The sequence below is a fragment of the Dermacentor silvarum genome, chromosome 7 (genome assembly GCF_013339745.2).
Source record: "Dermacentor silvarum isolate Dsil-2018 chromosome 7, BIME_Dsil_1.4, whole genome shotgun sequence".
In the NCBI taxonomy this organism is placed as follows: Eukaryota; Metazoa; Arthropoda; class Arachnida; order Ixodida; family Ixodidae; genus Dermacentor; species Dermacentor silvarum.
Genome location: NC_051160.1, coordinates 23378456 through 23404488, shown reverse-complemented (window position 1 = coordinate 23404488; position 26033 = coordinate 23378456). Strand labels below are relative to the sequence as shown.

Sequence of the window (26033 nt, the reverse complement as noted above, 5' to 3'; positions counted from 1 at the left end):
GTTTTCAGAATCAATGAATTCCAGTGCACGACGCAGAGCCGTTAGTTCTGCCGCCGTTGAGGTCGTGACATGCGATGTCTTGAACCGCAGTGCTATTCCTCGCGTTGGTATAACCACCGCGCCACCGGAACTGGAAGACGTAGTTGATCCATCGGTATAGATGTGCCGCCTACGTCTTGGGGCTCTCATGGTCGTTTCGTTAACTCGGTATTTACCAAAATTGGCGTAGTGTGACAAGAGTGTGTGCCGAACATAAATGATGGGTCATTATGATCATGTGCCGAACATAAATGATGCGTGTCATGTAGGTCATAAAATAGCCACCTACGCCTTGGTGCTCTCATGGTCGTTTCGTTCACTTGGCAGGCTCCCCACACACTGCTTCGCATAACATCGATTCCCACAGGGCGTGGGATCTGCCGGCTTTTTTTTTATTTGCATTACTGTTTTCATGTAAAAAACACTTTTCGCATTCATTTTTGAAATTTAATATCGAGAGAGCCTTTTTAAGATTTGTGAAGAAACATATTTCTTGAAATCACTTCTCATATTGCGAAATGAGAGACTGTGTTTGAGCATTATTTATGTAACTTTTTCGTTCTTCACTTGTTGCGAACTGAGGCGGAAGAGGCAGGCGTCTGCAGCGCCTCCTCAGGCAAGACCTGAAATAAAGTGAATTGGGATTGAATCGAAATGAAATGTCCCAATGTTGGACATTACGTGAAGGATAAACGGTGATGAAGGACAGCTATGCGATTAAAGTTGTCAATTGGCAAGAAAGTATTTGAAGGACGCAAAGTCAGTTGCAGTGGCGATGGCAACGGGAAGAAGCTTCCAGTTCCGCGTAGTCCGAAAAAAATAGTCGCTGATAGCTGGCACTGGCCTGTGAAGAGCAGACCAAGTTCACATGGCTGTTTCTGGCGACGCTGTGGGCAGTTCTGACGAACGTCTTATTATGAACCAAGCAATGACAAAACCTGTAACAAAGGCGCGCGCAGGCAATTTTACGTCCTCGACGTCCGAATTATTATTACGATAATTCTGCGAAATACTGAGCATAACGCTTCAGAAAAGCGTCAAAAATGTTAGTACAACCATAAGAAACTTCCATATTCAAATTTATTATGAGCGAATTTAGACACGGAAGGAAAATAACAATACATCACATCCTTTAATCCGGAGAACAAGCTTTTTCACATTCTGCCATGTTACGAAAATGGTTCTGTCCTTTCAGCGAGGGTTGATAACCGCTTCTTTGTGAGTAGCACGTGGCTTCTACATTATCAAAGTAGTAAGAAATTCCTGTCCCATTTCCATTTTCCGGTGTTTTTGTGCACGGTGAGTCCGCTGCAAAACAATAAAAACGTATTTAAATGCAGACACTTCAATATCTCAAACGTTCACGTTGGTACGTCACAAAAAACAACTGTAGAAGCGTTCAGCGGTATAGCAACACACTGATCAATGGCACTGGCAACTGATTGGTCCACAAAGAAAACTGAACAATTCTATTCGGGTGCTATCGCATGCGCTCTGCTCCCTCAAGCGCACACCATTTTTTTTTCTTTACGAATGGACTGTGCCAACATACTCCAATCAGATGTAGGCCAAGTAAATAAAGGAAAGCAAATTATTTGTCGCAGGCTAGCACAAAAATGTAACTTAGAGATCTCTTTCCGTATCATTATATGTAAAACCACAGCGACGCATGGCGAGCAGGGTCACACATGTTATTAGGTATCACACTAGTATTAGTTAGCTTGGTTCTTATATCCCCACGTGTTACAATCTACGGACGAATAACAGGAAAGCACACTCTTAGGTGTTGCTATTAGAGAGACATATGGACATCAGTCTGTCTCTGTGCGAATATCTTGAGAAATGACGCACAGCTTGTAAGTGTTTATTAATAGTGTGGTAATCGTGTTAGGCACACAATTAAAAAGAAATTTAACATTTTCCATTTCAATTCTACAGCTGAAGCAACATGGTAACTCGAGCTTTTCAGTCGAATACGCGCCAGCGCTCATTGCAAAATCCTCTTGGGTGCTGCATGCCACCTTGGTTCGCATTATCTCCCGCAGAAACCATCGTGCAAGTCCACAGACAGCAAATGCAAAGGAGGAGGTGAACATAAAATGGGAGCTTTGTTGTAAAATTTGCATTGAAGTTAAATAAGCCATCTCATGAACCGATACCGCCACGTGGCCAACGAGGATAGTCCGTGCTTCGTAACCCATTGTTACCCTTGACCCTGCATGGCCCACCGTAAAAGACAGCAGCCACCATGCGTAAAGTGGGAGAAGCGGCAAAAAATCAGGCAAGTTTGCACTCGGTCGCGCAAAGCTTAGGCCCAGCGAAGCTTACTGGCTGCTACTGCTAGGTATGAACTTGGTCGCTGCTAGGTCTTAACTTGGTTTAACTTAACTACACATGTTGGAAGGTATTTTCAAGCGATCATTTTCGGAGGTACCTTAGCTTTTGGGACATTTCGCGTGACTACCGCTGGACGCGTGGGCGCCTTCTGGCACGCCACAAATGCAGGCACAGTCTAATCAAGTTTGTTACAGCGCCAAGAACGCTTTCGCTTGCCGACCACGAACGCGTTGGCGACATTTCGCGTGACTAGCGCTGGACGCGTCGACGCCTACGAGCAACAGCGTTCCTGGCATGCCACAAACGCAGGCAGGCTAACCAAGGTTGGCACAGTGCCAAGAACGCAGCTGCTTGCCGACGCTAAACGCGTTGGAGGCTAGCCGCTCGATATCAATCGGCCAACTGCGCTGTGTCTTCAGCTTTGCGCGGCCTGGTGCAAGCTTTCGCCCTTTTTTTTTTTTTTTTTCTGGATCAGCGCGCCGCGGAGAGAAGAGAGGCAGGGGCTGGGCAGGCAGGGAGCTGGCGATGAGGAGACCGCGTGCGCATGCACGCGGTCGCCTCCTCCTTCTTTTCCGGGTTGCCATGGCTACCACGGCTACGCACCACAAATTACGGCTGGCTTAAACAGCTTCGCTGTTAAAAAAATGTTTGGTTCAAACAGTAGCTGCTTGGTTTTACTTACGTGCGCACGTTTGCAGGCAGTACCGAAACTTTACATAAGTAGATATTCTGTCGTTGCAAGGGTTCCAAAAAATCCGTTTACACTTCTTCTTAGAGGCGTCATACATGTAACGTTTTTCGTGCGCGTGCCCACATCCGCTGCTTAATAAATCATCAAATGGATTGGTGCAGAATGGCGACACTGGAAAGACGAAATAAGAACGAAGCATGTGTTCACCACCAGAGGGACTTCACAAGGCGTCAGAAACCCGTCCCATCATTTAAAAGCCAGTAATGAAATCTGGAACACTGTGAGCTTTACGAGGATATTGGCATTGTCTGCAGGTAATTCTTTACTACAAACTACGACCGAACACCAAATTGGGCGAAATCATCAGTATCATTGACATAGCAAGGTCATGTTTCCGTGGGAGAACAGCCTCTGAATATCCATTATTCATAATAGAGAGAGCACTTCTACGGGAGAGCTGAAACCGAACGCTGAAATCACGCTATGCCTTCGCCTCAGATCAGGTTGCCGCTCTCGCCAATGATGATGTCACACTGAAGGTGTACAGGTCGTCTACAGAAAAGCTTTACTTCGCAATGACATTTTCGTGAACTCATCCTTCGTATTCGCAGACTTAAGGGTTCGTCTTATAGTTAATATTAGGTGGTTGAGTTAACTAAGGTTCCGTACCTAATTATTTGACCACTTCAGGAGTTGTACCGGAATTGGAAAAGCACCAGTGACCAAAGGTAAACCATTTTGTAGCAATAACCATGCCTAGAATTAATTCCGAGAAAGCCCACAACGACATAATTTTTTCTCTAAACGATCAACGTCCACCGCAGTATTTACGTTAACCGAAGCAAGAAATAACGATGGTAACAAACTAGTAGACATTATATTTCTCGATTTATAAAGCCGTTGATACGGTTGATTCTATTCCACTTGATATGTTAAGCAGTTATCAGTTTCGCAACAAGCCTACTTGATTTATTTTCATGGTTCCATAAGCAATTGTAAACAAGTACTTTCCATAAACCAGATTAGAGCACTGCACGGGCTCGGGCTTACCCGAACGCCCGGGGCCGGCCCGGCCCGTGGGCCGGACCGGGTAGTATAGGGCAGTTTTTTCACGGGCTCGGGCCGGGCTCGGGCACGTCATGTGCTTTTTGACCCGGGCCCGGGCCGGGCTCCGACTTCCTGGTGGTGTGCATGTAACGTGCAGCGAGTTATCCTCGCGCGTCTCGACTCTGAAATTCAAACATGTAATTTTCGGTCTCGGGCCGGGTTCGGGCCTATTTCGAGCCGGGCTCGGGCCGGGCTCGGGCCTAAGATAAAGGGGTGGCGTGCCATGCTGGGCGGGTAACGTAGATTATTTCCGAGCCCGGGCCGGGCCCGGATCTCGCCATAAAACTTTTGGTCGGGCTCGGGGCCCAACGTAAAAGCAGGCCAGTCTGAATTATGCTGGAATTTATTATGGCAGCGCAACTCCAAACGACGATGAAACACAGAATAAACCAACACGAAGTGCGCAGTAAAAGCGCGCTTTGTAGCTATGGCACATTACAATATGGAAGAGTGGGTCGAGCGGCGACATGACGCATGCAGCCGAAAGCATTGGTGGCACTACTATGGAACCATATATTCGCGCGCCAACACTCATGATGATAGCAAAAAGTGTTTTCAAATTATGCGCTCCAATCGACGCGATAACATAATTGCCCCCCCCCCCCCCCCCCCCCCCCCGCGCTGAACCCGCTGCAACGCTCGCCTCCCTAATATCTAGTTCACTCGCAGTGCCCTCAGCCTACCTTTCATGGTTGTGCCCTTCGGCTAGGGGGCGCCGCACGTACCGCTCGGCCCACTCATCCGTATTGTAGTACACTCTGATTACAGCTGCCCTGGCCGTTTCGTCAGCAGCAACAACAGCCGTGAGTGGCCGCGCCCGCACCAGCCACTCGAAGTGCCGACAAGTATAATGTTATATGCGCGAAAATTACCAGACAATGTATGGGAGGCACCGTAGCGCGGTGCTCGGAATCTAACAGCTGCGCTATTTTTCTGAAAATGAATCCGCTTGCTGTTCGCGGCCACTACCTGAGTACACACGTCGAAGCCACTCGGGCGCAGCGTGGCGCAATTTCGGTCAATTTTCTGTGTTTGGCGCAGTTTGATGCAGCAATTTGCGTTTGCATCAAAATGGCGCAATTGGCGCAGGAGTCCCACATCTGCATTTCTCAAGTGTTCAAGTGGCATATTTATAGGACCAACTAGCAACTCGCTTGAGTCACAGTAGCGTCACGTGTATAACTGAAATGCACAAAGCACATTTGCAGCGTAAGACCAGGAAACGAGTACGATCCCTGTGATCTAACAATAGAAGTCCCCATTCCATGTATGTAGGGTAATCGGAGCTCACAGTGTAAACATGTGGACGACTCCCTGGTACTGCTCACGGTGACACCCGTGGTTCCTGCAAAATTTCAAGAAAGGAAAAGTAAGCATCATGGTTGAACACGAATTTCTCATCATGGAAACGACTGTGCCAAGAGAAACAGCGCATATAGTTCTCTGCAAAGGAGAAGCAAGAATACACAATCATGCTTCCTGACCCAGAATAATTTCGAAGTGCCCAAGATACGGTTTCCAAACAGTGCTGCGTTATACTGTACATGCACAAAAGCGATATGTCACTGCCTGCTTCATTTCACATTAACCTGCAACCTATCGCTTTCCGTAATTCGTGCATAGTGAGCTAGTCAATATTTTACTTCGGTGAAAATAAACTATTATTTATAGTTGAAAAAAACATTTATTGCTCTGCTTTCAGAATGGCAACACTACAGAAGTGCAGAAGCCAATATTTCTGTTAAAGCTTTTTTTCTCATGGATGATATGCACCATTACGGCAAACCGTAATAATGGCTTGCTTACAGGAAGCACAATCACATCCCCAGTAATTTAATATCATATGATTTCTGTGACCCAGTTCCAGATTTCAAGATTCCCGCCAGCGTATGCGAGCACCATTGGAGTGATGTAAATCAGTACCCGTCGTCTTGTGTAGTTGGCAAAAAAGGTGTTGAATGACATTCGGCGCGAGTAATTTAACTTTAGTGGCTGGTCTAAGGCGCGCTGCCAAGAAGATGCGAGACGGTCAAACATCGAATTAAAGATGTCGATCAAATTGTGTTCGCTAATGGAGCATGGACAGCCATTTTCTCGGCTGTTGTATTTATCAAAGTGTTTCTCTGACGGCACCAAATACAGTCAGGCATGCCGGGTTTCAAACGCGCTAATGATAATAGGTTCACAAATTGATTATCTATGTTAAAAAGTATCACCGATACAACCAGCAACCAGTGCATTTCTGTTGACGAGTGAAATATCATTTGATGATAGGGTTTATTGTCTAATTGTGGAAGGAAATTTTTGCGGGTGTAAGGAGGGATGCATAAGGAGATGTAAATAGTTTAACGTAATTTTGGACGTCACAAGTATGTAGCATCTTCAGAATTCCGGCCGTAACCTTTGTAAAACTTACGCAAGCAGAATAGCTGAATAGGACAATTTTGATTTTGTATTGCAAACGCAGTGCGAGCATTTCTCAAATCTTCAAGTGGCACATTTCTTGCGCCAACTAGTAACTCACTTGCGTCACAGTAGCGTTACACGTACAACTCAAATGCCCAAGACATATTAGTCGCCGAAAACAAGGAAACAAGTATGATGCCCATGATCTAACCGTGGAAGTGAAAATTTCATGCATATAGAGTAAAGTATAAACCGCATTCACGCGATCTTGCGCGCGACAGCGACAAGCGACACGATGGAGATGGCTGTCGCGGTCGCTCGTCGCCTACAAGTCGTACCGCATGCGAGCGACGACTTGGAGTGACGTCTCCCCGGTGTTGTCTGTATGAGGGCAGCAAATACTCGCCGAAACTGGCGTGACGCTTGCTTTATTAATTTAAGTTAGCACTTCCGGGCGACGAGCGACGAATTCTAGATTTCTAGAACCGAGCGATTGAGCGAAAAGACCGAGCGATCTGTTCGCGCGACGGCCCGTTTCGTCGCTCGAAGCCGTCGCTCGTCGCCGCCGCGCACAAAATCGCGTGAATGTGGTTTAAGCTTAAATGGAGCTCACGGTTTAAACACTCGGATGACTCCGTGCTATTGCTCCCGTGGACTCCCATTGTTCCTGCAACGTTTCAAGAAAGCAAAAGGCATAATTATAGTTTAACACGACTTTCTCAACACGGAAACAACTGCGGAAAAAAAAAACAGCTTATATAGTTCTCTGCAAACAAGAAACAAGGATACACAATGTTGTTTCCTGATCCAACATAATTTCAAATTACACAAGATATTGTTTCCAAACAGTTCTGCCTTAAGCTGTGCATGCATAAAAGTGACCTATATCCTTGCCTGCTTGATTTCGCATTACTTGTAGCCTTTCTCTCCGTAATTTGTGCACTGTGAGCTAGTCAATGTTTTATTCGGTGAAAATAAACAATTTAATAAAGTTTCAAAAAAAACTAATATTATTGCTTTGCTTTCAGAAAGGCAGTACTAAAGAAGTGCAGACGCCAATTATTCTGGCGACAATTTTTTCTCACACACACCTATTTAGGAAACCGCAATAACGGCTGGCATAATAGGAGCGAAATCACATCCCCAGTAATTTAATATCACGCGATTTCTATGACGCAGTTTCTGATTTCAAGATTCCCGCCACCATATGCGAATACCCTTAGAGTGACGTCAATCGCTACCCGTCGTCTTGCGTAGTTGGGGAAAAAAGTTTTAATTACTTTCTGTGCGTGCAAGTAATTTAACTTGAGTGGCTGGTCAAAGGCGCCCTGCCGAAACGATGCCAGACGGTCGAACATCAAATAGGTCGATCAAATTATGTTCGCTAATGGAGCATAGACAACCATTTTTGCTGCTGTTGTGTTTATCAAAATGTTTCTTTGGCTGCACCAATTGCAGTGAGGCCTGCTGAGTTTTAAACACGCTAATGATAGTAGGTCCACAAAGTTATGATCCTTGTTTAAAAAAAGTATTACCGATATAAACAAGAAACCACTGTATTCCTGTGCAGTGGTTTCTGTGTCTGGGATATAACGCCTGATGACGGAAGCTTCTAGGGGTTTGTAGCCATCGTTTTCGCACAGCCCGTCTTGCAGGGCAATGCGCGTTTCTTCTCACGCTTTCGTTCCACCAACGACGAGAGCGGCCCTTCACCGCGGGAAAATCGCGGGAAATGTCAGCGGCGACAACACCCAAGGGAGCGTCACATTGTGTCTTACTCGTAGCTGCTCGCCATCGCCCTTTGCTGAGGCAGGATCCCCGTCACGCATGCCACTCACGGTCAAGAAATGGCCTTCCTATCCATGTTTTCGATCCTAAGAGAGAGCAAGACCTGGTGCGCAAAGTAACGTTTTGCAAAGTGAGGTTGAGAGCGACAGTGGCACGGAAAAACCGAGGAAAATGTCTGTGGCGAGAAAATATCAGCTTTAAGGAGCCTGTCGGAAGTAGCCTCGTGCTCTGCTTCGATTGTATTTTTCGTAAATGCCATTGCAGACATTAACTTTGGTATGTTACATACTCGGTGTACATAACTGTGCCAAAATGCGTAATATTTACAGTTTGTTTCTACTCAAAATCAGTTCTTTTAGACATTGTCATCTTATACGCCTATTTTATCGTTAATTAAATGTTTTGCGCTTCAGTGCTGCTTCTAGGGCTCAACCCATGCTTGCAGTATCTATTTAAAAAGAGACAGCCGACTTCCGCAATACCTCCTGCTCTGAACTCCTCTACTGCAATAGCACCATTCTCTCGCAGGGAAAACGAGCATCATATTTCATTTCATCGTTCTTTTGCGCTATGGCAGGAGCGGTAACACACACTGTAAGAAGAGCCTCTGTGACGCGTTATGTCTTTGTTTGGCCCCACACGGATCACTCAGCGCACACCTGTGGCACAAAAAGAACTGGAAAGCATGTGCTCCGAGTTTCGCGTTTCAACCGCTTAGCACTTACATTGCTTCACTGGCATGTGTTGAAATCCCAGTGGAGGCGGTTGTGTAGAAATGTTTCTTTGTTCATGCTGTGGCAGTCGCGAAGCTAGGAATGACGATGTGGCCTGACAACGAAAACAGTACATTTGTGTATCGTGGAGGACGACAGCGATAGAGAGTGGACTAACATACAGGACGGACGCACAAGGCAAGCCATGTTTGGGGCACTTCACCGCTGCCGCCATTAAAGAGCGACGAGCACGAAGCTAAGGATTTTGAGGCGTTCCAAGGCAGTCGCGAATCATGCAGACGAGTTACTATGTGGTGCATGACGCGGTGGCGCCACCAAATTTGGAGGCAGTTGTGACGATAGCCTAATTTATGACTTGGTGGACGAATCCTTGTGTCCATGCTGCTCCCCCTGCCTCATGGCTACGGCGGATTCTGTCGATCATTACATATCTACAAATTTCTATTTTGTTTGAACGGGTTTCTTGTATGTTACAACAGTCTTTAAAGCGAAGCTTTATATGGCTAGGAGAAATGAAAAAGCGTCTGTTAGTCGCCTGTCCACAGAAAACTATCATCATCAGCATTGGCTCGAGCGTCGTCGTCTTCTTCCGCAGTTGGTTCGTTGGCGCTCCTCCGGTTGCGCTCGTGCTTCGTGCTCGGCACGTGCTCGTACCACTGGTCCCGCGTTCGTCGTCGTCGTCTTCCTCCAGAGCAGGCTGCGTTACCGCTCATCATTCCAGCTTCTCTTCTGTCGTTGTAATGGGGAGGCCGTGTTTATCAGCCATTGCTGAAGGGGGTATGAGCCATTCATTGTCTTACGTAACGGAAAGATTTAATTTTGAAGCAATGTAATTTTGAAGATTCGCCAGCGGCAATGGCGGGCGAATGATACTAACGACGCCGCCGAGTAAACCTGAGGCAACGAACGCAAGCGACAACGGCATACTGCGGGCATACCGTCAGTTACATCATTCTCTCCGTTGCAGCCGAACGTGTGTGTAACCTCAGTAAGAAACACAAAGACGTAACCAATAATTGAGAAATACTTTAATGAACCATAATATTAAGCTGAGGGATAAACTACGGGGCCTACAGCGCATGGGACATTTGGCATACCTCACAAAGAGAACTCTGCTCCATTCACGTATATGAACGGAATTGTTTATTTCAGTACCACCAACACTTTCGCTGTGTGCAGAGGAACACCTCCAAATAGAGTCAATGCTGCTAATCAGCGTACTTAAATATTTTGTCACATACAGAAGCGCATATGACGCTTTACTCACCCATTATGCAGAAAATTTGGATAAGTAATAAGGCAAGCATTTTAACTGTAAGAGCGTGCATAAGAAGTTGAAATGTACGCTTGCCAAAAGCAGACCTTCTTTAGGGGTTTTCGACTAGTGGAAAGTGGGCTTATATCTGCACAGATCACGGATGAAAATTCAATAAATGCTGGCAATGACGTCCCATCAGGTAATTTTTTATGAAGGATAATGACTATCGTCGCGTCACAAAGCGGCGTCGGGGAGTCGCATGTTAACACGAGAAATATTTGTTATATGCAGAAGGACAATAGTGCTTTGACGCACACACCGAATACCAGCAGGCTTCCGGAATGTACGGTAATGGCATACGTCACGGCGTTGGTATTTCGCATGTAACTGCAAAGAATAACAGAACAATCATGAATGCGAATATTTCACTTAGCTTATGGTCATTGACGAACAGATACAGCTGGAGAAATTTTCTTGAGCGTGCGTCATAGAAAGAAAAGGTCATTTTGATTAATTTATGTATGGTCGCTCTTTCATATTTTGCCAATGGAATGGGGAAACTTCGGCTGCAATTTTACGTGTTGGCTTCGCCTATTACCTTTTTAAATCGGTAGCGCAAGAAAATCGAGTAGTGTCGTCATTTTCAGTATTTTTTACAGGGCAGGTTTAATCTTCAAAATTCCATATTAACTGCCGTCGACGTCCACCTTGACCCAATTCGCTGCTGCATGCCCGTTAATACTCTGGGGAAAATAGCATCTCTCCCCTCATATACTGCCCATACTTCCCCTAGAAAAAGCACCATCGCAGAAAAATTCAGAGTAGTAATACCCAATAACGTTCATCTGCTCTACTCAGAGTGGCGTATTATGAAATACTACATAACATATCATGTGCATAAACATGAAATATATTAAAGTAATGAACAAACCGTTCAACTCTGACTGCCGTATTTGGCGTTCTGTGCCGGCATCTCTCATGCTATCAATAGCTGCTGTCCAGCTAAAGAAACATTAATTGCGGGTGCATTAAACCAAGTGTAGAAATATCATCATTACACAATATGAACGTATTTGTTTAAGTTCCCAAATGCAACACAAGAACAGGACCAGGACGAAACTGCTGATAAAGGCCATGGCGCTGTCTATCAAGCGGCAGTTTTATAACGCAATAACGGCAATATGGCACACGAATATTCAACACGTGATGTGAAAGGGGCCCTGAACCACCCCTCGGCGTTGCTGAAATAACAAAGTTCGCAGGTACCATGCACAGCTGTGAACATCTCAGCCAAGTTTTGCTGTCGTACGCGGTGTATAGAGCTCGAAAGCGGAGCGCGAAGTCACCTTTCTCTCAAACACTCTCGTTTCAACAGAAGCCATGATCCTCACTCTCTTCTGTGTGCTTTATTTCGTAATAAATCACATTCCCACACGAGGCTGCCATTGGTCGCTGCGGTCGGCTACACCGCGGCCGCCGCGGGGTGCCGCCACGAGTCCACTGACTAAGTGCACTGCGGCTCGCTGAGGACAACCGCGTTTGGCTTACGTTTACCGTGTCGTAGGCACCAAAATCGGAAGTTGTGGCGTCTACGTTAACATCCAAAGTGAAATTTGAACTGCGCCCCACGATAGCTGTAAGAATTTGTAAATAATTAAAGAGCGTATCAAATGGAGCAGACGCCAAATAGGAGCAGCAACGTCTACAACGAACCTGATGAAGTTTCTCTGTAGAGACAAGGCATCAAAGAGGAAAAATGTTGCAGCACATTCTCAGATGTGACTTGGTCTCTCTTTTTCATGGTATGCCGACTGCTTCCAGCATAGAAAGCCATCTGTCTCGAGTATTTGGTAGGCGTTATGCTATATAGCGCAGCCTATTGACGCAAACATTGTCAGCGACAGGTCAAGGAAAACATTTCTTTTCAATAGCGCTCTACGAAGCCGCAGGGGGCCTTTTGCTCAACGTGTTATATGAATAGTTTTGTTTTCTCTGTGTCTATGAAATATATGACCTTCTATGGTTTAGAAAACACTCTGTGAAATACTACATGCCTTAAATAAAGAAGATCTGTTATGATCAGGCATTTCATCGAGATTTTAAGATAGTGTTCTACACCCTAAGCACAAACAAGAAAGCCATACCTTGCTGGAATCTTCGAGATATTAACATAAATAAACGCCTAATTTTACGTACAAATAATCAGAACATTTTCCAATCAAGATAGCGCCTTGATTTTTGGGACAGGTAACGTTCTATCTATTTAAATAAAGTAGGATCAAAGTTGAGTAGATTATTCTTAAATAATAGAAGCGCGTTCGAAACCGTGTCAAATGCCTTCCGAAAATCGAAGAAGACAATGTCTACTTGTCCACCTGCACCGGCGTCCGATACGACGTCATGATAGAACTCACTGAATTGTGCTTAACAGGACAGTCCTTTTCGAAATCCAAGTTTTTCCTTGATCAATAGATAAGGTTGATCTAAACTATTCATTATTGCTTGATATAAAATATGTTGAAGTATTTTACATGATACGGATGTGATATTCGAGTTGCCGACATCCTTACTTCAGCCACTGTTATGTACAGGAACGACATGAGTGGTTTTCCAGTCATCTGGCGAAATACCTGTCGATAAAGTCTTTTAAAAAATTAAAGGCATAGCAAAATTTGTCCTGCGCAAAGTTTCAGTAGGCGTTTCGCAGCCCAATTTTCGCACAGGCAGCACAATTTCTTCTGTACAAATTTCTGAGAACGCCATTTCAAAAATATTGGCATGTTGAGAAACCGACAATAAAGTTTGGTTTAGGAAGCGATTCTAGAAAAGTATATATGCGTGTGTGCGTGTGTGTGTATGTGTGCGCGTGTCTGCTTCTATGTGAGAAATTTCCTGGAATATTCAAAATTGAACATATCTGGGAAAGTTAATGCTTCACTGTGAACGCCATAATATGACTTGCTGTCGGCGTCTTTGGAACGCTCCTATGCTCCTATACGCAGGTACATACATACTGTCTAGGCACAACCCTCATTTAGAGCGAGTAGTTTGAAATTTTCCTATGTGCAAGAAAATCGCAGATATACAATGCAATGTGAGCAATCATTCTAGGGCATCAAATGTACACATTTGGGAGAAAAACACTAGCACACATGCATGCAATTAATACGAAAACTACATATAAATAATGGCCCGGGTAAGCAACGCATAGACGTCAACTTGAACAAGATACGCTAATGATCCCCATCAACCTTTGGTATTTGTAAAGTTGTTCCGCGTTTGGCAATCGAAGAAATCAGCAAGAAGCACTGGCCACACATCAACACTTAATCGAAGATACACCCATTATAGACATGTACTGGGTACCATATTGGGTAGATGGTTATATATACAGGGTGTCCCAGCTATCACGCAGCATGATTTATAAACAATAGGAACGGCGTTACGCGAAGCAAACCTAGTGCGTATTATTTCCACTACAATGAAGTAGCCGCCAGTAATTTTTTCGTTACTGACATTTATTTAGGTAATTATAAGTAATTATCTAACTCGAGAAGTACTGTCCAAATTATCAAAGTGCCAATTATAAAATTGTAGAGCAACATGAAAAACTCCCCATGCAGCTTTCTGTTGCTCAATACGCGCTACATAAATGTGTTTTTCCGAGTGTGAAAGAAGCCCTTTAATACACGCAGAATTGCCGCGCGACTGGCCGCTCGAGGCACTTTACGTGTGCGGAATTTGCGTGCGCAGCGCCTGCGCACTTTATAGCTGTGCGAAAGAGGCGTCCTTTTTTATTAGATAAACGTTTCATGTATCAGTTGTACCAGGGAGCGTTAGAAGAATGGTAGATGGTTTTCAGTGGAATGTGTTTGTTGATAAAATCTAATGCTTTGTCCTTGAGAAGGTTCTACATTTCGTAAATTGAAAGGTTAGCTTGGGCTGACAAAAAATCATCAAGAAAGGTAGTAAGTTCAGTGTTAAAGCCGTCATAATTCTCTTTGTTATAATCCCTGATACGCTTTGTGATCCTGCCTTTCCCCGTCGATGGAATGCGAAGGGTTAGGTTCAGGACTTCATCATAACTCAAACCAGGAATGTGACTCATAGGCGAGGCAAGATCAGGGGATGACGTCAGTATTAAATCGAGCAATGATGAAAACCATTATGCTACACGTGTTGCAAATTTCACGAGTTGCGACAGGGTGAAGTCAGAGCAGACATTTAGCTTTATCAGATGTCGGTTCAGAAAAGGCACAAGAGTGTTTCCACTGCGAGAATTGAACATCACAGTCAACTAGTAAAGAAATGGTATGCCTGGAAACTGCACAAGTATTTTATTCAAACAGTCGATCGTGAACGATTTCCAGAAAAACACTGCTACAGCTGGTTGGCCGGTAACACGCTTTAAAAAGTGATTTTCTTAAATTGAACAATCACACAACACCATATTATTTCTACATTTGAAGAAATAGGAATGACAAAACATTGAAAAGATTCGCGAACCACAATTCAAAACACCACCGCCCGTTCTACCAATGCAATCGCACCGAAAAGTGTAAATTTTTTGGTGAATTGGAATAACTCAGCGTTCAGTGCATCATTGGAAAGCCAAGTTTCCCTGAGTATAACAATGTCCGCATTACAATCATTTACTAGTGCACTGAGTTTGCTTTTTTGTGATAGAGATTGTGAATGTTAGTGTAAAGAACAGTCGCACTACAGCTAACACCCCTCGCACCGTCCTAACTATTTTTGTTGTGACGACGGAGAGCGCGAGTCCCTCTTGACGTCGAGGCTTACGTTGAGGCTGACGTCGTCACGGCGGCTCGAGGAACTGAAGCTTGTTCCAAAACCTTTTAAATAACCTTATCTGTAACAGCACTATACATTTAGCACTTATTATCGACAAACAGTTTGTTATAGCCCAGCTTGTGTGTTAAGTCTTTTGCCGAATTCAAGCAGCCTTTTCAGAGTGTGACGTGTGGCCGAAGAAAACTCCTCACTGATGTTAATACTACTAGAGTTTGGAGACTCCCGTCTTGAAAGGACGCGCTCATTAGTTTTGTAGACAGCAAACTTGACAATTAGTGGCGTGCACCTAACTGAAACAAAGGAGCCAATTAATTCTATGGGCACGCGCTATGTAATCAGATTGTAACTGTATATCGAACTTATCAGACAGAAGTGCGATAATGTTTTCTTCGGATTGGCCTCATGTTTCTGATAAGATGTCAGGGATGCCATAGAAAAGCAAGCTATCGCGACGTACACGGTATTGTGCGTCCTCAAGGTGAGTGCGAATCGCTAAGGCCTCATCGTCCACGTTTCCAACTGTCTTGCGGACATCGGTCATCAATTTTTGCCAATTTTCGGAAGGATCAGTCTAGCTTTCAACTGTTTGCAGACGCTCTTGAATGCCAGCGATGGTGGTATAGACACAGACTGGTGTGCAAATTGGCTGTGACATGGTCACTTGATTCGATTCTATTCCAACACAGCGCTTGCTAGTTTCCTTTACTAATTTAAAAAGCTCACTCACTGCAGGTTTATCCTCAGGAGTGGGGTTTTGCTAGATATCACCCACATAATGACAAATAGAGTATATAATGACTCAAGCATGTGCTCCTTGGAATCGAAACGCCACAATGAACGGGTCGTCAGAATCGAAACTGTGAGGACGCACGTCAGAACGACGACTATCCTGCGCAATAAATCGGATGAAGCATGAGCCCGTCGTCCTGTCAAAGCTTCCATGCCCACTAGCCTGCGAGCAGTCAAAGCTTGCGTTTAGATGGAACGCTACAGGTTGACTCACTGTCGATGCGGTTGGCCAGAATCGACTTGTCAACGAAGGAAGCGGCTAAGCGGTGAACGAAGGCGCAGTGCAGAATCCAGGGTAGCTTCAGTCGGCTCTCGTCCACCAAGCGAAGCACGAATTGCAGTTGCCTTCAGGTTGTCGCAGGAACCAACAACGATTGCATTTGCTTCGTGAAAGGGTGCGCATCATGGAGGGAATCCGAGCAGCTGCGCAATAAACAAAATGAAGCATAAGCCCGTGATCCTGCCAGTGCTTCCATGCCCGCTCCTTTGGAAAGCCATGTCTGCGTAACTATAACATAATCAGCCAGCGTGGACAGTAGTTTTTAAACCATCAAGGTTTCGGAAATATTCTGCGACATTTCGTCATGAGCGAAAAAAATTTGTCCTACTCTGCAGAATTCTTTTGTTGTGCCTCAGTTTGTCATTCAGTCGGAGCGTTTTGTGATACGGTTGCCTCAGGAACACGGCCACGATGCGATTGATTTAAACGTATTTCTTATCCTGGAAATGACGGTTGAAGGGAACTGCAATTATTTCGTTCTCATAGCGGTTGCTACTGGCGAAGTCCCGCAGTTCTTGCTGGCTAGCTGAACTTCAGGTGAGAAATGCTCCGAACATACATTAGGGAGCGGAAGGTCTTTCAATTCGGAGGTGTTATGCAAAATTTCTGGTTTAGATTCGAAGTTAAGGAATGAGGCTGTAGTCGGTCGGTTATTGCCGGATAGACGCTGACCTACACGGTCAGCACGTTCAATGTCGCCCGTGCTCACTTTGAAGTAGTTGGAAAAGTAATTGTTTAACAATACATTCTTATTCTGCAAAGCCTTCGGGCTCTTCCTCTGGCAGCCCCTTTACGTGAATATTATTTTGTCTTATGTGGTTATCATTGTCGTCTACAACTTCAACCAGTTGTTCGCTTGTTTTCGGAATATTAGGCTCCACCTCTTCTACGGAGTTCATAACAGTACTGGCCGCGTGATCGAGCTATAGGTGGCAGCACCGTCACAACATTAGTGTGCATCAGGGGTCGGCGGCACGTACTGAATTGTACGATCCAGCGTTTCGCTGTTGGCGATTTCAGCCGATTGTATGCTAATAAAGCGCGCTGACTGCCGTCAATAATATATTGCCTTCCAGTGTCATCTTTTTGCACAATACGCTCCGAACATTCATATTTTGCGTGAAAGAAGTACAAATTGTCATTGAACAGAGGACTGCCACACAGCCTGTTTCTGCACTTCATTGGCGCTTTACGCATGTCCACCGCTTGCGTTCTGTCGACTCTGTTGGTATGGCTGTTACTCAACTCAGCTGATGCAGCACTTTCTGCTCATCTTGCACTTGTTTAAAAGAAAACGATGCCTCTTAATATGCCAACTGTTAATGTCGTCTGATCTCGATCTCCGCCTTGTACACGCGTACAACAATGCTGCAGACAAAGGGATCGAGCAATACGTCTTATAACTTTGAACACACCCGGCTAGATTCCTTTGAGTTATTGTGAGTCTCTTTAATAGTGCCCCATAGCATTAGAAATAATTATGTGTGGGGAATTTTTCGTTAGTTAGATACTATACTGCTTCGGAGCGGGCACAGCGAAAAGGTTAAGTGATATTTCGCTTTTTAGGATTAAAAAGTCCCCGAGGGAGTCAGCCCTTCTCTTGTGGCACATGGTTGTTTCTTGTCCTCGTTTTGTTGTTGTAAGCCCTCGCCCACATAAGGTATTGAATCGACGTCAACACGATGGTTTGTGCGCACGAGATGAAAGTGGTATGGAAAAAAGCAAATGCATTTTAATTTCTCGCAGTCCACCAAAGCCCGTAAATTGATCACTGAAAAATTGTCCAGTGAAATGTGGCGTACACAGAAATGTCATTTGCAAATGGCGTTGCTGCCTCTTGGTGACTATTCACAAATGAAGATAATTTCGTGTAGTTTGTGTTACACTATGCGCATAAAGATGTGTGGAACCTAGCCAAGATTCTGTGCTGTGAGCTACATGCTTGACATTCATAGCTTGTTGAGAAAATCCGAACATTTGTCATGAAACATCACAACGTATGATCTGCTGAGCAGCATTTTGGATCTTAATTTTCTTCCCTGAAACACACCCCCGAGTGTGGCAGCCGAGCATCACTTCTCTTGTTGCCTTTTTCTAAGAACAGCAAATTAATTGAGCACAGCCGTTATTTTTTTGCCATATAAGGAAGGACGCTGAATAACCAATTTTAGATGTAATTTTAGAATTTTAGATTTTAATGATGTAGACATATACAGCAAAAGCGCATATCACGCTAAAATGCTTGCTTCAGGTTCATTAACTGTAGATCTCAAGCCAAATGTACAGTTCAGTTTCTTTAGCGCGGGAAATATCAACATACTTAGCCTACCCCTCAGAAACTCATATATTACACCTAATTTTTTCCAGACATATATAATTGCAATGAAATCAATGTCTACATGTTCAGCTAAATCAATAATTCATGCCTTCTTTGTATGCGCTTGCGGATCAGAGCCTAGCAGACTACCTTCGCCGTGATTTTAGGCGCAGGCTTAAGCCAAGCCCTATCTCATGTGGTCTAGGTGTCGTTATATTGCACGGCTCTTTTTGTTTAACGAAAGGAGTCGTAATCTTTTAACAGCGAAGCTGTTTAAACCAGTCGTAACTTGTGGTTCGTATCAAGAAACTGCCGCGCCGTAGCCATGGCAACCAGGCGATGCCAAAGCTGGTATGACGTCATGCTCCCCCACACCGCCTCCCGCTACGACGTCACTGTATTGCCTAGCAACCACCTCGCGGGCGGCATGTGCTTCGCCTCCTCTCCGTGCCGTGCACATGTTGCCTCGACATGGGACGTTAAGAAAAGGGAAGGAGAGCATGCGCGCGTCGCGTGCTGTGCTCAGGACAGAGAAAGAAAAATTGAGAGTGAGAGAGAGAAAGGAAATTGTAGCAGCACCAACGAGGCAACGCGTAGATCTACTGCCGACGCCATTCGCGCTTCCCGGTTTCCCCGCATTAGCGCGGAACACGCCGCGTGTTGTCCGTTACTGCAGCAGGAAAAGCGAAATCTGCGCGTCGGTGGCGAGCCGATTCGGAATAACGCGCATAGCAGCACTTAGCATTTCCTAGCAAAACCTAGCCAAGCCTAGTAAAACCTGGAAGAAGCTAGGTAGATCTGCAGCTCCGCTGTTTACTCAGCCTTGCACCACTAGTGCAAGCTACCCACGTTTTTTTTTTGTGCTTTCTAATTATTGGTTCAATTTCTGTTAGTGCTTGTTTACAATAATTTGGGACACTTTTTTTAGTAGTCCCGTTCTTAAACACGTAATAAAAGAAAATCCGGCAGATCCCACGCCATGTGGGAATCGATGTTATGCGAAGCAGTGTGCCCGGGGAGCCTACCAAGTTAACGAAATGACCGTAAGCACCAAGATGTAGGCGACTGTTTCATGACCTACATGACACGCATGTCATGACATTCATGTCATAAGTCCTCAGGAGTCCCTTTAGCTACACCTAGGAGACCTTAAGACGAAAGATTGTGCCTTATTCATGCTCATGACTATGACTTCTACCATCATATTTTAGTGTTTCCTTCACGTGGTACCCACGTCCGAACCCATTTGAGTGGCTTTTGAGTGTTAATCTTTTTTCGCTGAGTCATTGTAATTTTTGCTGAGTCATGCTCATGACTATGACTTCTACCTGCATCTAGTGTTTCCTTCACTTATTACCCACGTCCAAACCCATTTCAGTGGTTTTTGAGTGTTAATCTTTTTCGATGGGTCATTGTCACGACCTACATGACACGCATATCATAACATTCATGTCATGACATATAATTTATGTTCGTCATATACACTGGTCATAGTATGCCAATTGTGATACATACCAAGTTACCAAGGTAACGAAACGACCATGAGAGTACAAAGACTAGATAGATAGATAGATAGATAGATAGATAGATAGATAGATAGATAGATAGATAGATAGATAGATAGATGGATAGATAGATAGATAGATAGATAGATAGATAGATAGATAGATAGATAGATAGATAGATAGATAGATAGATAGATAGATAGATAGATAGATAGATAGATAGATAGATAGATAGATAGAAGTAGCAAACGTTCGCCAAGAAATATTTCGCATTTAATACAGCAGATATTTGCGACCTTGCAGAATTTCAGGTCAATTTTCTGCGAGGATATTTCTTTCGAGCCGCAGCATTATCAATTTCCGTGGTCTGTAAATAAACCGCTAACTTTAAAACGTTACACGGCACATATTTTTCAAAAGACTGATGTGTTGCTCACCCGTAACGCTTTCCAACTATTGATCATGATCTTTTTCGAAAAGAGCGTATTTAACAAACACATATTCAATTGCGCATGCACATCACGCATTATGTTCCTACAATACTGAAGAAATTTTGTTCGGTGCCATTTATAGTTCTGCTAAAACCAAAGGCGAAATTCTGCGCCATTAAAACACACCTATAACCATGCTGATCATTTCTACACGCAATTCGGTTCAAAAACATCCACCTCAACACAAACTTTAAACTCTGCCTGCGTACCCAATATAAGCTGCCGCTTATTTTTACCACATATAAATGATGTATCGGGTTTAGTTGACCGTGGTCATTGGGGAAACCTACTACGTGCATCAGAGAGTGTACGAAAACAGTGCGAAAACTAGGGTTGAGTATTTATTTCCAACGGTCGTAATAAGGCCGGGAACTTTAAAGCTTTGTCACATACGAGACCTAACTGGACCCATACTGTGTCCTGAATCAGAACTCGTTCTCACGTACAATTTTCTCGAAGCTCTGGGAATCATTGATGGTAAGTTCTCTATAATGATTTTCATCAATTGCCTAAGTAACTTTTTCCAAAGCCCGAATTTCACTCGCTCATTTCAAACAACGCTGCCACGCCACACATAACATTCCCTATATTCTCTCTAAATCTCAGCACAGTGGCCCAGTGGCTGTGGTGTTCTGCTGCTAAACACGATGTCCCGGGTTGATTAGCGCCTACCTTGCATGCATTTCCATTTTGGCAAGATGCCTGTCATGTGCAAAGACTAATGTGCGCGTGTCTGGCGCGGCGGACGGCCAGTGACTACAAAAGAAGAAAACGAATGGCGGGATTCGGCGCCAGTTCGCCTGACGCGGCACCTCGGCCAACAGCCAATCACGAAGACACACGGGTGCTGCAAGAGGGAGCAGAAGAAGAGAAGGGAGAAGGTGGCGTTCTGAAAGAAGGAAGGCCGGTGTGCGGAGTGGACGAAGCGAGGTCGGCGGGCGGCGAGTCCGAGCCTCAAGACTTGAAGAGCACCGGGCAGAGAAGGGAGGTTGTTGGACTGTGGGTCCGAGTCTCAAGACTTCAGGAGCGCTGGGCGGAGAAACGAACTTACTAATACAGCACACATAAATAAGCTTCACTACAGCTCAAGTTTCCATGGACACGTACTGGGTGCAAATGCACACCTTTGGCCCTTTGAATGTCATCGCTGATAGCGAAGCCTGCAACAAGAACAACAGCACACATTAGCCGACACCACTTGCTTCACACTTATTTAACACTTTCTTGCCCCGAAATATTCCCACGAACGGGACACATATGCTTTTACACCGCGTATGTCCGCTGCCTCCCCCGCAACATTACAAATGTGTATGAATGTGTAGGCCGACAGATGGAGCAGCACACTGTGGTAAAAAAGTTACAAGTTAGATGAACAGTGACAAAGTTCGTCAGAAACGCTGGGCTACGTAGGCCAGCATTTCTAAGCCACTTGATCTCTCTTTGTATAACTGTTATACCAAAGGATTTTTATAGTTGTTCTTTACTATGCCGCCAGGTAGCGATCCCCGAAAATAAAATTTGAACTGTCGAAGTGGGTGGAGAAAAACGATATACTGGGGAACTACACAAGGGTTTCAGAGGAGGCAGATGCTTAATATGTTTGTACTAGCTCAGTACACAGATATGTCAGTAGCTCAGAATGGACCTTTATGGATAGCATTTCTAGATAATGAGGAAGCCTAAGACAACGTATATAAAGAATTGGTATGGGATATTCTCAAGCACGAAGGCGTAGATGACGATTTCGTGGAGCTGCTAGGGGAGATATGTAGAGACAACGGGGTACAAATTGTATGGCAAGGCCAAAAATGTAATGAAGTGGTGGGAATTCACCAAGAACTGAAGCAAGTACGTCGTCTGTCTTCATTGTTGCTCACGCTTTATGTTAAGGGCATAGAAGGACGACTGGAAAACAGTGAATTCGGGTTTGATTGATCCTACATGTATAACGGGCTAATTGTGCAACAGAAGGACCCCGGACTGATGTATGCAGATGGCATAGTGAACTTGGCGGAAGATGCAAGACATTTACAGGCACTTTTTAATATGTGTGGGAACGCAGCGACGAATCTAGGCCTTAAGTTTAGCACAGAAAAATCGGGAATTACGTTCTTTAATAAAGGTACGAGTAATTACGTGGTGCCAATTGAACACCCAGTCATACTCATAGTCAAACAATATAAGTACCTCGGCGTGTACATAAACGAAGGAAATACTTACTCAAGCATCCACCTGAATAATCTGAATATAAAAGGGAAGTGGAACGCAGTAGAAATGAAACATGTCGAGCACTTTGGGGCCCCAATAAATATGCGGTGGTGCGTGCAATCCTGTAAGGAGTGATGCTGCCAGCGATAACGTTCGAAAATGCCATTCTGTGTTTAAATTGAAAATCTTTCCGTGATTGGAAGTTAAGCAAAGGTAGGTAGGCCGGTTGATTTTGGGGGCCCACGGTTAAACCACAAACTGAAGCAGTGCAGTGTGACATGGGTTGGGCCTCTTCTGAAGCCGGGGAAGCGCAGACCAAAATTTGTTTTGAAGAAAGGCTCAGCAAAATAGAAAAAATAAATGGGTGGCTACAGTGCAAAAATATCTGTACCTCAATAGTGCGGTCACAGAATGGAGGAAGAGGTTATGATTGCTGGCAGCGAAGTACAGGGTCATTGAAAGTGCAAGTACACAACGAGGAGCCATCAAAAAGTGAGTGAGAGAAACAGATACAGCGAATTTGTATATACAAAGAATGGAAACAAAAGTGTCTGACGATCACGACAGTATATCTATAACGCAAAATTTGAGCGCAGCTGTATGCGTGTTTTCATTTAGCGATATATTGGGGCAACGAATTTGAGACAGAAATCACCGCACCGATTAGCAGTGGGTCAGTACCGTCAGCGCCTTCACCGAGTGAGGGGCACTATGGGAACGCTGGCATGATGAGCGGATTCGGAGCCAGCTGTGGAAGACGATGACGAACGCCCGAGCAGTGGCACGAGCGCGTTCAGGCGGTTACGCCAAGGGAGGCAGACGCTCAACCCAAGAACGGGCACCTAAAAGCTGCGCTCTAAAAAAGGCAATGGAGATTTACAAGAATGGGAAGAAAGATATTAGAAGGGAAAATAGGTACGATAACACACCGAGCAGTGACTTGCTGATTGAGGCTCAAGGTGGTTGCCTAACGACAAAACCATACCGGAGCAAGTACTCGCAACAAGATGAGGCATGTGTATACACTGCAGCAAAAATCCTGAGACAACTCAGCACGTACCAATGGAATGCGAAGGAATTGACCCAGTGAGACCCGTAGGTAACGTACACGTTCAGAAGCATTTCGATTTGGAGTGGATCGTAAGCATCAAGCGGTCAGCAGTCGAGACAAGCAAGAAACGTTTAGAATACTGGTGGAAAAAAGCAGGGAAGAGATTGATACAATCAGATCCATTGCAGGCATGTGTTATATACGGTACAAGGTAGATGGAGAAGCTTTGAGGAAGGAGAAAAAAGATTAAGGATATGTGTAAATATGCAAGAATGACAAGCATGTATAGCATACGTGATTAACTCAAGCAGGTTAGGTGACTATTTGTCACCGCCTCGTTTTAAAGGGTGTCAATAGATCATCATCCATCATAGTCATCATTGTGAATATTTTTTTCTCTTTATTGTGCCATTAGCTAGAAAAAAAGAAGACATTGCCCTGTGTATGCGATACTTAATTTCTCGCTCCATGGTGCCAACATAATTACCGTAGCGATCCAGGCGAACAGGTCATGGTAGAAGTCGATGGGAGCGTAAGCGTAAGCATTAGCATCAAGGCGACCAAAATACAGAAATGGCGGAAGCGGTTTGATTGGGCGACCCGATTTCACTCGTAATCAGTGACACCTACAACGAGAAATTCAGCCGAGTTTTTTTTTTAAGTAGCTAATAGATCAACCGCGACACCACACAAATTTTTAAAACTCAGATTTTCATTCCTAGGAAGTATGTAGAGCTCAATCATTTAATGTATTTCTTAGTTATCAGTCTATTTCTTAGTTACCATGCGTCTGTTTCCGTTAAGATTCATTTCATTGTTTATTATTGCTTGTATATTCGCTCATTATATCAGCATCGTGACGTCAATGGCTATGGAATTCGCTTTATGTCCTTTGGTATATTTATGTCTTACTGCTGACTCGCCTGTTGACGATACTTAGTTAACTCGCCTGTTAACGATACGTTATCTTGCAGCACCGATCCTCCCACATCATCGTTAACATTTCACGTTTAACTAATTCAGAATGCGTTTGCATGACTTCATGCGAACAAGAGTTCATTGGCGATACAATAAAATATCAGAACATCAATCGTCTCGCCGTATTTCACCAATATGAAAAAAATATCTGTAGAGCCGCCATGGCTGTCAATTATTTAAATGTTCATCCTCGGTCACTGCGGACCAAAGCATCTAATGTAGCTCTGCTTCGGCGACGCGTATCTGAACTTCAGAAGCACGCGCTTTCATAAAGAATGCTTCGCTTATCCCTTATCCCGTTTCTGTGCATGGCGGGTGAGTAACTGAACGCGGCCGTTTTTAGACCAATTTATTTGTGTGATCACGAGGAGACGCTGTTAACATGTGCTTCCTGCTATACAATTTTACTCCTCTGGTGTCTAGTGTTGGGGTCTGTGAGTGATCAGACTTATACACCAAAAAAGAGGTTCTAATGTACAGTAAAAGCTGCGCAGAAAGTATCCAAGTAGTTGTCAAAGTAAATGGACACCTCTCTAAGTCCCCTGAAATGTCCTCGAAAATTTGCCACAAATAAATTTATTTTATCTACCAACGCTTCTTTTACCGTGTAATTTGCTCTGGTGGACTCCACAACGACGTAAGACTGGGCAAAAGCATCTTCCCGTACCCGCGTTTGCTTTCGAGTAGTAAACGACGCCTTCGTGGCGCAAACGCGGGAACAATACTGCAGAATATACCTCTCTGTCTGCGCGTAACTAAGCTTGCATTAACATGGATATGGGGCGCTTATAACGTAAAGCTATTCCAAATTGTTTCTATTCCATTTTTGCAATCAGCCCTCCACGATTTTTCCAAAATGTTTCGGGCCACCCCACTCCGCCTGTCTGTCACGAGACATCACGAGAACTGCCAGAACTTTCCGTGTGATATGACGTGTACGCAATGATTATACATTATTCGAGCAAACAAAGGAAAAAATAATTATTTCTCATTTTACACATTTTTGGTCATTGGCAAAACGCTATCGGTCAAACGTTGCCGGGCCACGTCCACTTCGCCTGTCTGTCACGTGACGTCACAATACAGCGAAAACTCACCACGTCAAAGTGGCATGTATTCATTAAATATGCAATAATATTATGAACAAAACAGATTTTTTTAGTTTTGTAAATTGAAATCTTTCAGCGTTTCATTGGTGGGTTCAAACAACGCTGCCGGTCACCGCCTGATGCTTGCGTT

General features: G+C 44.4%; 1 protein-coding gene across 1 annotated transcript in view; it reads right to left on the bottom strand.

Moving 5' to 3' along the window:
• The window catches only part of LOC125946642 (uncharacterized), a 20251-nt gene extending 9763 nt beyond the window's left edge, over nt 1–10488 (bottom strand). Inside the window, exons 1-3 of the mRNA XM_049670341.1 lie at nt 10370–10488; nt 7194–7247; nt 5466–5519 (exon numbers count right to left, since the gene is read on the bottom strand). Of these exons, the coding sequence (XP_049526298.1) occupies nt 5466–5519; nt 7194–7247; nt 10370–10430 (169 nt within the window). The 5' untranslated portion in view covers nt 10431–10488. The remainder of the gene's footprint in view (nt 1–5465; nt 5520–7193; nt 7248–10369) is intronic.
• Nucleotides 10489–26033: the final 15545 nt, after the last annotated feature.